Source organism: Malaclemys terrapin, chromosome 4, assembly GCF_027887155.1.
Source record: "Malaclemys terrapin pileata isolate rMalTer1 chromosome 4, rMalTer1.hap1, whole genome shotgun sequence".
Classification (NCBI taxonomy): domain Eukaryota; kingdom Metazoa; phylum Chordata; order Testudines; family Emydidae; genus Malaclemys; species Malaclemys terrapin.
In genome coordinates, this window is record NC_071508.1 from 53830633 (window position 1) to 53842574 (window position 11942).

Below are 11942 nucleotides of genomic sequence, written 5' to 3' on the forward strand. Positions count from 1 at the left end.
TAGTTTTACGAATTCTTGATAAAGATCTTGTAGGTGTTTGTCTCTGTCTGAGGGGTTGGAGCAAATTCGGTTGTATCTTAGGGCTTGGCTGTAGACAATGGATCGTGTGATGTGTCTTGGATGGAAGCTGGAGGCATGTAGGTACGTATAGCGGTCAGTAGGTTTCCGGTATAGGGTGGTGTTTATGTGACCATCACTTATTTGTACTGTAGTGTCCAGGAAGTGGATCTCTTGTGTGGACTGGTCCAGGCTGAGGTTGATGGTGGAGTGGAAATTGTTGAAGTCCAGGTGGAATTCTTCAAGGGCCTCCTTTCCATGGGTACATATGATGAAAATGTCATCAATGTAGCGCAAGTAGAGGAGGGGCACTAGGGGACGAGAGCTGAGGAAGCGTTGTTCTAAGTCAGCCATAAAAATGTTGGCATACTTTGGGGCCATGCGGGTACCCATAGCAGTGCCACTGACTTGAAGGTATAAGTTGTCCCCAAATCTGAAGTGGTTGTGGGTGAGGACAAAGTCACAAAGCTCAGCCACCAGGCTTGCTGTGGCCTCATCAGGGATACTGTTCCTGACAGCTTGTAGTCCATCCTCATGTGGAATATTGGTATAGAGTGCTTCTACATCCATGGTGGCCAGGATGGTGTTTTCAGGAAGAACATCAATGCATTGTAGTTTCCTCAGGAAGTCGGTGGTGTCTCGAAGATAGCTGGGAGTACTGGTAGCATAGGGTCTGAGGAGAGAGTCCAAATAGCCAGATAATTCTGCTGTCAGAGTGCCAATGCCTGAGATGATGGGGCGTCCAGGGTTTCCGGGTTTATGGATCTTGGGTAGCAGATAGAATACCCACGATGTGTATATGTAGTTAAGATAGGAAGGGAATGAAACCAAGGAAAGACAGTGGATATTATCGATCCAATTTTTGTATTCCCTATAGAACTATTTGCATGCGAGCAGTTGGGGTGTATAGTATGAGGACTTTATAACTATTATTGTAACAAAACACATAATAGCCTAAATTTACACTGTGTTTTAAAAGGCAGAGTATGGAAAAGTTCTACGCTCCATTAATTAAATATATGAATCACCATTATACTATTCCCGGGAACAACACAATGGTCAGGTAAATGGCAGATAATCCATCACCTAAACACACAGGAGCAGCTCTTCAACTGATTTAACTCACTATAGCTTCAATAAAGTCAATTGAGCTATTGCCATTTACAGGAGCAGAGGATCTGGTCCACAGAATCTATTTTTGAGCTCCTTTGCACCAGTATAGATCAAGACTGTATTACAGTAAATGGAGTTACAGTGGGGTCAGATCAGATTTTGGTCTATTTTCTCCAAATAGCACTAGTCACAGCCCTGGAATAAAAATGTATTTACAACAAAATTATGGGGCGGAAGAGAATGACGGAGGAGATCTGGGAAATTTACTTTATTTGGATGATGATATGTTGGAAAGTTCTGCGCTTAAATTAAGCTCCTTTTCCTTCCTTACTTGCTTTATTTATGCATTTCATGTTTATGCAGAACTGAATTTTAATGTTGCAGCTTGATGTTGGCAAAATGATTACATCCATTGATATACACTTTCATAAAGCCTTTTAGTGATTTACTCATCAACGGTATAATTTACAGTGTGAAATCAGTACTTTCCTCCCTTCAGTTGCCTTTTCATTTAGCAAAAGCATTAATTTTAGTTTTTACTAGAAAGTCTGATGAATATGTTACTGAAGCTTCAGGGGGATAATGTATTCTTGTCGCGACTAATGTTATACGGCATTAGTGTTTAACTCCAGCTTTCGCAGTCTCCAGCCACATTGGTGTCTCAATGGATTGCTCAACTCCAGCTTGAAAATAAATGCTCAAGACACTGAATAGAAAACCAGTATTGTCAATAATTAGTGGAAGATAAGCCTACACACGAATTTCTTCACAGGAGTTGGCTCTTGCTGTGTTATCTAAGCTTGCTCTGGCTTGCGAATGCTGTTGGCAAATCTATTAGTTTGGGTCTCACTATTATACAGGCATCAAATAGAAATTCCCAGCTGAAATGATGACCTTTTTTTACTCTGTCAAAGACCTTGACAGAAGCATTTTGTAAAATAGGCAGAAAGCTTTCAATTACTGTCCTGGAGACACAAAAATCCATCTGTCTCTTCTGTACCCAATGGGATTTATCCAGCATGGCTGAAAATCTTTTGCAGGATTGGTAGAATGGAATGTTTGTTGAAATAACTGGGGTGATTTCAGAAATTTGGAGTATGACAAAGGCTTCATCTGCATGCGGGAATTTTAGGCCTACATTTTCAAAAGTGACTATAAATGAGGGGTGCCTTAATTTTTGGGTGCCCAACTTGAGACGACATAAAGGGCTCTGTTTTTTTTTCCCACCCTCAACACTGTATGAAAAATCAGGCCCTTTCTAGGCATTTCCAGTTGAGTACCCAAAAATGAGGCCTCCAAATTCAAGAGTCACTTTTGAAAATTCCCACGGGTTGAGTTGCACCTGCCCTAATGTAGATGAGGCTCTTGACAGGTTCTGGTGTCTCCCTGGGGTAGCTGAACTGATGGTAAAGCTTGTCACTGACTTCAGTGGGCACAGAGATAGGCCCCCATGGAGTGATTTGAGAATCTCACCTTTGCAGGTTATTGCCCCTTGAAGATAGAAGAGGGTGGGGGAGGATAATAGCTCTGACAACAAGTAGGGACTGAAAAGAGAAATCAGACTATGGGTTTATTTTGATTTTGGCACTTACCTTTTGAGAGACTCTCAGTTACCATGGCGGCAGGCACGGTTAAAACCTGAGGAGATAGCAAAGTTACATTTAATACGAAATACAATATTTTGCATGGACATACCTTGGCACCAATGTTTTTTTTCCTCTACCGCCTCTGCCTCTGTAACTAAGAAAACCTGCCTTCGTGATACCATGTTTGTTTGTTTTGTCATTCTCATCTCCAAGCCTACCATATTTGAAGACTTTACAAATCAAACCAATATTAACAGATGCTAACATTGGCAGCTCTTTCTCTTTTGCTTTTGTACTGGCTGTGGAATGAAAGGAAGCTAGGTTTCTTTGTTTCCTTTCTCTCTTCATTAAAATGTGTGTGCGCATTTAGCAGTTATGAAATTATAACCGCAATTTATTGTGATAACTAGTGGTACCCAGACATTCTGGTTATTTCATATCTGTTTTCAACAATTAATGATTTTTTATCTGCATTAATGTAGCTGGCAGCCTGTCCTAGAAGCTTTGTCACAGAGGGCTTTATGTCAGACTACTATATTTCCATTTTTCCTGTTGTCAGAACTGTTAAGATAGAGAGGTTGACAGTGCTGATGAATGCGGGCAATTCAGATGGTTTTTGAGTGGACTCATAATGGGCTGATGACACTGCTTTATCCTCTGGGCTAAAGAAGTTAACTTCCAAGATTAAAAATAAGAAGCATTATAAATACTTTTTCTAAAAAATTTTTAGGAAACAAATGTCTTGGGATTTAAAGGACCTCGCAAAATGAGTGTGGTCATACCAGGAATGAATATGGACCATGAAAGAGTTTCTATCCGACCACGTAACGTAAGTCACAATGTGTCTCAACATTTAAAATTATTTAAGGATGTCCTCTTTCCCCCAGATTGGTAATGTTTCTACTTCTGAAGGGTTGGATGTTAGAGATTTGTTCTGTTTGTACAGCACCTAGCACAATTGGGTCCTGGTCTGTGGCTGGGGCTCCTAGGCGCTACCATGTTACAAATAATCAATACTAATACATTTCAGAGATCAGCTATGGACTGGGATTTTCAAAGGTGCCTATAGGATTTGGCTTCCCAATTCCAATTAAAATACTTTACATTCCTTTGTTTTGTTTTTATTTGTACTGTGATAGTGGAAGTTACAATTAAGGTGGTAAAGTTGAAGTTGTTAATCCCCTTTCCCCTCAGAGAGTGCTAACCTGAAGTTTGTGTGTGTGATGTATGCAGGAACATGAAACGCTTCTTGCAAGATGGCAGAACAAAAATACAGAGAGCGTCATTGAGCTGCATAACAAAACTCCGGTCTGGAATGATGACACCCAGTCCTATGTTTTAAATTTCCATGGTCGAGTCACACAGGCCTCTGTGAAAAACTTCCAAATTATTCACGATAATGATCGTAAGTGTAGATCACCGAGCTAAACTGATTAGAAACAACACTTGTTTTGTACACACTATAACACTGATTCTATCCGGACAAATCAGATCGTGTCTTACACCTACTGGGACAGATTTTTGCTGTGCTCCCTGAAAGGTGCAGCATGGAAGATGCAGTGTAGGGGTAAAAGTTGCTTTATGCCACCTTTCTACTTTCTGGATTCTAGGCTGCTGCAGAGGCCGGTTAGGCCCCCCCAGTGTAAACTGAGCAGCACTGCTGGCTATGCTAATTTACAGCAGCCTCCTCCCGCCTACCTATGGACTGGGCAGCAACCCAGGATTCCCTGTAGCAGTCAGCACTGTGCTATTCCCTGGGCTTCCCCAGCACACTCCTTTACATAAGGGCCTGCATTAATCCTTTGCTGGGGAAATTCTACTTCAACCATTTGTGGCTCTTTTCTGGCCCCTCTATGCCCTCTGTGTGCACTTGGTGAGTGGGGCCAGAATCTGCCCCATTATGCACTCTCATAACTCAGGTGTAGATGACACAAGGAAGATGCAGATGTATCGGACCAGTGTCTTGTCTAGGCCAGTGAGGGTGCTGAAGGCTTGGTAAGATCAACATTGTGAAGATCATGTGTGGGAATTGGTAGTGCCAGCCTCTGAGAGCTATATGGTATTTTAAACATTTGCCAAGGCTTCTAAGCGACGCTGAAATTCACACTGCACAATTACCTTTGCAGTGTTTCTGTCAAGTGTGTACGTTCACAGTCGCAGAAAGGCAGCACAGTTACACCCGTATTCACCCCCTCTCACACTCTTTCTCCCAATCCTCTGCCTGCCTGACCTTGCTTCTGTTGAAATCAATGGGAGCAGAATTAGATCCTGTCTGGTATGAGTGAAATTCTCCCTTGTGCAGAGGATCAACCCAAGATCTATGCATAAGTCTTGTGCTGGCCTTCTACATAGAGGTGAATTTCATGCTTATGAATGCAAGGGAATAGCAGCCTGACTTTTTTTTTTTTTTAAACCCATTGGTTACCTGGCTAAAATTTTAAAGGAAAACACACATAAGGACTTTATTCCTGCAATTTGTCCTCATTCAAATTGTCCTCATATGAATAGTCCCATTGAAGTCATGACTACTTGTCTGAGTACATGTTATAGCATTCAATCCATCTATCACAGGGTTTGGGGGGCAGTGGGTTGGTATTGAACACACATTTATGTAATAGGGCTGTAGTCAAAACTAACACTTATGACTTTTATTACAGCTGACTATATAGTGATGCAGTTTGGCCGTGTGGCTGAGGATGTATTCACCATGGACTACAACTACCCAATGTGTGCACTACAAGCCTTTGCTATTGCCCTCTCCAGCTTTGACAGCAAATTGGCTTGTGAGTAAACAGGAGTGGTAGAGTCTCTACACAGCTGAGCAGTATACCACAAGGGAAAACAACATGATTCCAAATTCTCACTGGTATCATTTATGGTTCATACAAACCAGGCCAGGTAAAATTCATTTTTGGAAGGACCACCATATTGCTGGGGAGAAAATAATTGGAATCTTTTAAACATTCAGGACATTCAGGAAATATTGTTTTATCTGTTATATATTTTTCTGGAAGTGGCATCAAGTTTCTGTAAATAAAAGTCCTGTCTGATATTCTTAGCTATGTTATGGAGAGGTGCCATGATGTACTGAACCATGAAGTAACACCATTCCCAGTGGTGTCTCTTTTCTAAATCCATGAAAGCTATCTTAAAAAAAAAAAAAAAAAAAAAACATAAAAACAGACTTTTTTTTTTTAAGAAGTATTCAGAGGCTGTAATCAGACCTCAAGATTGTGTTGAATACTTTGAAGTTCACATCACCCGACACAGAAGAAAAGATCACTAAAAAAGATGCACTTTTTGGACAGACGAGGATCTCGTGTAATATAAAATCAAGTCTAAAGGTGGAAGGCCTATATTGGACTGAACTTGATTTGTTGCTATTATTTATGTGGAGGAGCAGGGTGAGTTTTAATTATAGTAGGAGAAAAAGGAGAAGTAGACAGCACAAAATAATGTTGCACAAGTCACTTGAATTCTAAGGTGTCATTTTTTTATGTTTTAACATCTATTTGCTTTTAAGTTCTGTTTCAAATGAAAACCTATTGGAATTCTAGAAAGTGGGGTGGAATCTGAATGCCAGCATTTCGGCATGCTGGGTCTTTGGAATTATATCCTTATATATCCCTATATCAATTCAGATACATATTTTGTGTCAAGTGATATAAATATTTGGATAAAGATCACTTAACAGAGCTGCATCATTATTTTAAGCCAGTTGTGTGAATGACTAAGGAAAGTAGTAGAAATAATATATTAAATTAGTCTGGCCTTTTGTGATTTAAATTTTGGATATTGAGTTTTGTCAAATCTACAGTAACAATTTTCATATTTATTTCTCATTGTAAAAGTGCTTGAAATCTATTTTACATTATAATGTAAGAGTGCCATCTACTGAGCTAAATTCTTCTAGGCAAATATAGTGTACATTACAGACAAATTAGGTTAATTCAGGACATACAAATTGCTTAAAATAGTATTTTCTTTTGTTTCATCTTTTCTGATAGGTCTGGGATATATAAACAAATATCATTTCAAAATACAAGCTCTCCACTCAGCTTTCTTGCATTGTAAACATCTCAAAAGTCATCAAGGAAAGACTTTAACTATGAGAATTGCGTAAAACCCCATTTAAAAATAATGGCGATCCAGAGTCTTACTTCTGTTTTCCCATACAATAGTATTACCCCAAACTAACACATAACAGTTTATCAGAAGAGCTTTAAATATTGGAGTAACATTTTATATTTTGCTTATTAAAAAACCCTTTTTTTATCCTTAATAGCATATCTACATTATATAACCAAAGATTATATAATGAGAAAATGAGATCAGATGTGCTTGTCTCATAGCTTCCAGTCCCTGTGTGACTGTAGGGGACAGGCCATCAGGACAGGTTGTGCCATCTGGACTGTATGATTTCAACTAATAAGAGAAATACATTTTATTCTGTGCCTCTGCCTCCAGGTGTCGTTACAGATAAGGGACAAGGAAATTCCAGTGGACAAATGTGCTTGCAGTTGGATTGTTATTGCTTAATTTACAGTTTTATATGAATGTTTGTTTTAGAGGGAATAAACTAGGGTTACCATATGTCCGGATTTTCCCAGACATGTCCGGCTTTTTGGGCCTCAAATCCCCGTCCGGGAGGAAATCCCAAAAAGCAGGACATGTCCGGGAAAAGAGGGAGGGAGGGAGGCCCCGGCGGTGCTCGGCCAGGGGCCGGGCCGGGAGCCAGCGGTGCTCGGCCGGGAGCCGGGGGCTGGCGGTGTTCGGCCGGGAGCCGGGCCGGGGCCGGCGGTGCTCGGCCGGGGGCTGGGCCGGGGGCGCTCGGCTGGGGGCTGGCACCCCAGGGCCTGAGCCGAGCCGGGCGGGAGACGCCGGGGCCAGAGCCTCTTGGCCTGGGCCGCCCGGCTGCCAGAGGGAGCCGCTCGCTGGACTGGGCCGCCCTGCCCCAGCCCCAGCTTACCTGCTGCCTCCCTGTTTCAGGCTTCCCGCGAACATTTGATTCGCGGGAAGCAGGGGAGGGGGAGGAGCAGGGGGTGGAGCATTCAGGGGAGGGGGCAGAGTTGGGGCGGGGACTTTGGGGAAGGGGCGGGGCTGGGGCGGGGCGGGGGTGGAGTTGGGGCGGGGCCGGGTCCCTGTGGAGTGTCCTCCTTTTTTAAAATTAAAATATGGTAACCCTAGAATAAACCCATTTCAAATCCCATTGAAGTCAATGGAGAGAAGCCTCCTGGCTTTGATGGGGGGTTCACCCCTGCCCAACCTATTGAATGTGTTCTAAACAATGGCAGAGACTGCCCTTCGTCTTCAATCTTTTCACAAAAGAAATATTTTCTTCCTGTAGTATAAAATAAGAAAGAAAGAGATCTCCTGATCTGAGATAAAAGAGCAGTGAGTTCCTACCATGAATGATAAAAATGGTAATCAACCAGGATTTGCAGTTTTCATTATTTAGCACTTTGCTAGTATGAGACCCCAGCAGACGGGTGTGGTCTCCTCTCTGTCAACTGTTGAGTTATTGCACCAGACCTGAGGCACTCTCTCAGCCCCTGTCCATTATCTGATTTTGAATTTTAACAAACAAATGGCATTCGTGTTACTATATGACAACTCAGACGCTTACTCAGTGCTTCTAGTACTAGCTAGAGTTTCGGTTCAGCCCATTGCAAAGATATACAATTCGTTGAATTTGGATTTGGTTTGGATTTCCAAGCTATAGAAGGTGTTGGAATCTGGAGGTTTGATTCTGGCCATCTCCAATGATAATTATATGCCTAGAAAATGGCATGTAGCATTGCCATGTACTTCTATCTACTTGCAAAATCCACTCAAAAGAACAGAATGTCTTAGTCCATTTTCTTTTAATTGGATGAGAAAATGGCCTGTAAGTTACATTGGAAAGAATCTTGACTCCAGACTTCCTAATGTACTTCACAGTACCATAAAACAGTGCTAGCTAAGTAACTGCAAAGGGAAATTCTTTACAGTAGTCACTAGAAGATGAATAGCTTGTATAAAGAAGGGTCTTCATCACCCAGAGCACCCCACATCAACAAAGAGAATAGAAAACATAACAAAAATTCTGAGACAACTGACTTAGCGAGAAACACCAGCTATGAGTATCACCCCAACCTTTGTGATTAGGATTTTCAAAGGAGTCTACAGGAATGAGCTGCCCAAATCTCACTAAAATCCCATGGCATTTTTTGTAGGAGTTCACTTTGGTGTCCTTACCCTTGCCTGAGGATTGTAAAGCAAGATGCTGTGTTCTGTTCATGCTCCCAGCTGCCATCTTTTGCCCCAGATGTGGCCACATTTCAGTGGTGTCATAGCTATTTTGTGAAATGCGTGGGACATTTCTGGATGAAAGACACTACTACATATGAATATTTTTAGGTTCTAACTCCTCTCCCCCCAAATCTTTCATTCTTGCCATCTTGTTAAGCATACAGATTCTACCTAAACAAAGCACAGTATGTGGGATTGCATAGGTCCCAAGAAAGTAGATCATGCCTTGCACAATAAAAATGCATTTTGTAAATATTTTCAAAGGTATCTGCCTTCCCAAATAACCTGTTCGACAGGTCTCCAAATTAGGCTTGCTGGTAAAAGAGTGCTAGGACCAATATCTTCTGAAATTCCTTCATATCAGCATAAGAACCAATATCAAGTCATATAATTCCCCTACAATGTCCCAGTGAGAATTTGGTTAGAATTGACTTCATAATGTTTTAGCTGTAAGTAGTGATGATTTAATCTTGTTTCTGTTATTAATTTTGGCAGGGAGTCATAAAGAAACTGTGCCTGAATTGCTTATAGGCGAATATCCTACTCTTTAATGTGACTTCTTAATTTAACTTGTCACTTTAACAACTAGATTATTGACATCAAATCATTTCTTCCTGGCCTCTATCTAATTTTCTTCATCTCTGAAGCTCTACTACTGCTAGTCCGCCTCCTCTCTCCAAGCCCATTATCTTTTATTCTAAGATGTATAAGCCAAAGTGCTTGTTTTGGCAATATCATTCAGTGAATCAGCTGTATAGCACCATCAGGTGTGCATCCAATGATGCCCCCACAATGGGGAGGTTTATGGGGGCTGAATTTGGCCCTTTGGCTTTACAGTGAAGTAAGTTACATTAAGAGGCAAGTGGATACAAAGAGCTTGTCTGAAATATAATCAGAATTTCAATGATTTTAGGAAACATAGTAATAGCAGTTTCCAAGCCAGTGGCAAATCAGTGGGCAACACTGTCGAGAGGCCTGGAGTTTCTGTTATGAAAATTCTCTTTGTAGGGTTATCTTCTTTGTCCTTTTGGTAAGTGATTCTATAAAATGCAACATGTCAGTGCTGCTGAACTGAGTCCACATCTTAGAAGCTAACCATCATCCCACTCCAAGGGAATGAATGTCGCTTAGAAAAAAAGAGGTTGGGTGAAGCTTCATCGCGCAGTATAATAACTAGGCCTTTATTACGAATTCCGAAACCACGGAAATCCACTTAAGTGTCTTTCCAATTTATTTCTGCATGAATAATTTATTTTTCAAGTTATCTTACAATAGTATTGATATCTCCAGACCATTGTGGTTGCATAGCACCATAAATGAGCACTGTTCTCACTCTAGAAATACATTTCTACATACATTCTAGAAGGGGACCCATAATAAAATCCTATAACTCAACACCCCAAATTTTAAGAGGGTCTGGAATCTTATCAGGGCTCTGGAACCAAATTAATGCTGACCATTCTTTGTATAATGCTGAACCAAAGCCCTGGATGCAAAGCTTCTGGCCCATCTTTAGCTTTTGATGAATGAATTTTCACTGAACTGCAACCAGCATAGACATTATGGGTGAGATTTTCAAAAGCGCTCAGCATTGTAGCCCAATGAAAAATCCCACCCTGTATTTTCTCTGCCAGGTCAGCCCAGGGGTACAGAAAACTTTACTTAAATAGGTCCAATGTGACCTCTTGCATTTTAGCAACTTTTCATAGCATTAATTTATTTGTTTTGCAGTAGTGACCCGCTGTACAGAGTCAGTGTAGGAGACCATCCTTGCCCTGCAGATTGGTACCAGTAGATTTAGTCTTTGATTATAGACCAGGATAGGATAGTCTTTCTTCCTGATTCTGCAAAGAGCTGATGGACTCTTACACCTAAGTGGTGTCACTGATATTTGGCAGGTGCTCAGAGATGCAGTCAATGGATTTCTGCACAGCATAAGAGTCTGCCTCTACTAATCTTTTGCAGGACAGGATCCTGATGCTGTCAATTTCTAAACTGGCTGAAAACACATGATCTTGTGACTCAATAAGAAAACACATGTACAAGTTGTACTGAAGTAGGCTCTTGCCCATAGAATACCTCTTCGGATAAATCTGGATACCACATTTAGTAGAATGGCACAGTGTGGCTCCCTTTATTAGAAGTATGGGTTGATTCTCAAATTTCTTGTCAAATCTCCATAAAGGACACATTTGTGGTTACTGGAAAAACATTGCTCTCCATTATTATATAAACTTCAGTTTGGCCTTAGATCTTTCTGCAGATGAAGACTATACATGTCATTACACACCATTGATTTTCCCCTAGCTAATCACACATGAACACTACAGACTCCTCCCATGCACACTGCTCTGTGAAAATACAGTCCGTCCGTTTGCTTCTGCCCCACTAAACTCCCTTTTAGATTTTCTAATCAGTAGCCACCTAAAATTGTTTTGTTGCCTTTTTACTGTTTGCTTTGATATTGCAGCTGGCTGAGGAGGAGAAAAAGATTTGTGAAAATACTTTCCATTTCATTTTTGGTTTTCAGAATTTCAAAATATTTTGCTCTGTGTACGCTGAACGCGAGCTCAGTAGCTGACACTCAGAAATACATTTGACTTGGAAGAAATTGCATTAATACTTTTTAAAACGTATTTTATTTAACTGCCAAGGGGGTATAGATAGGTGCATGTTTGTCAGAACCCTTACTAAGGAGACTTGAACTATGTGAGCTTTCTTGAAAGCCTGTTTATTAGGTACAGTGTACTGGTTTGTCAAATTGCTTTATGTAGATGATGCATGTAAGAAAAGTTAAGTTAAATTGTTGAGGAAAACTTTCTAGCTGCTTTATAATTTGGTTGGTCAGTAACTGTTCTAATAATTGCCACACAATGAGTATGTTTTATGTAAAAC

General features: G+C 40.9%; 1 protein-coding gene across 2 annotated transcripts in view; it reads left to right on the top strand.

Moving 5' to 3' along the window:
• TUB (TUB bipartite transcription factor) overlaps window positions 1–7497 on the top strand; it is a 103578-nt gene extending 96081 nt beyond the window's left edge. For both annotated transcript variants that reach the window (XM_054024974.1, XM_054024975.1), the window contains 3 exons: window positions 3487–3585; window positions 3990–4161; window positions 5414–7497. In XM_054024974.1, the coding sequence (XP_053880949.1) occupies window positions 3487–3585; window positions 3990–4161; window positions 5414–5547 (405 nt within the window). In that variant the 3' untranslated portion in view covers window positions 5548–7497. The remainder of the gene's footprint in view (window positions 1–3486; window positions 3586–3989; window positions 4162–5413) is intronic.
• The last annotated feature ends 4445 nt before the right edge of the window (window positions 7498–11942 follow it).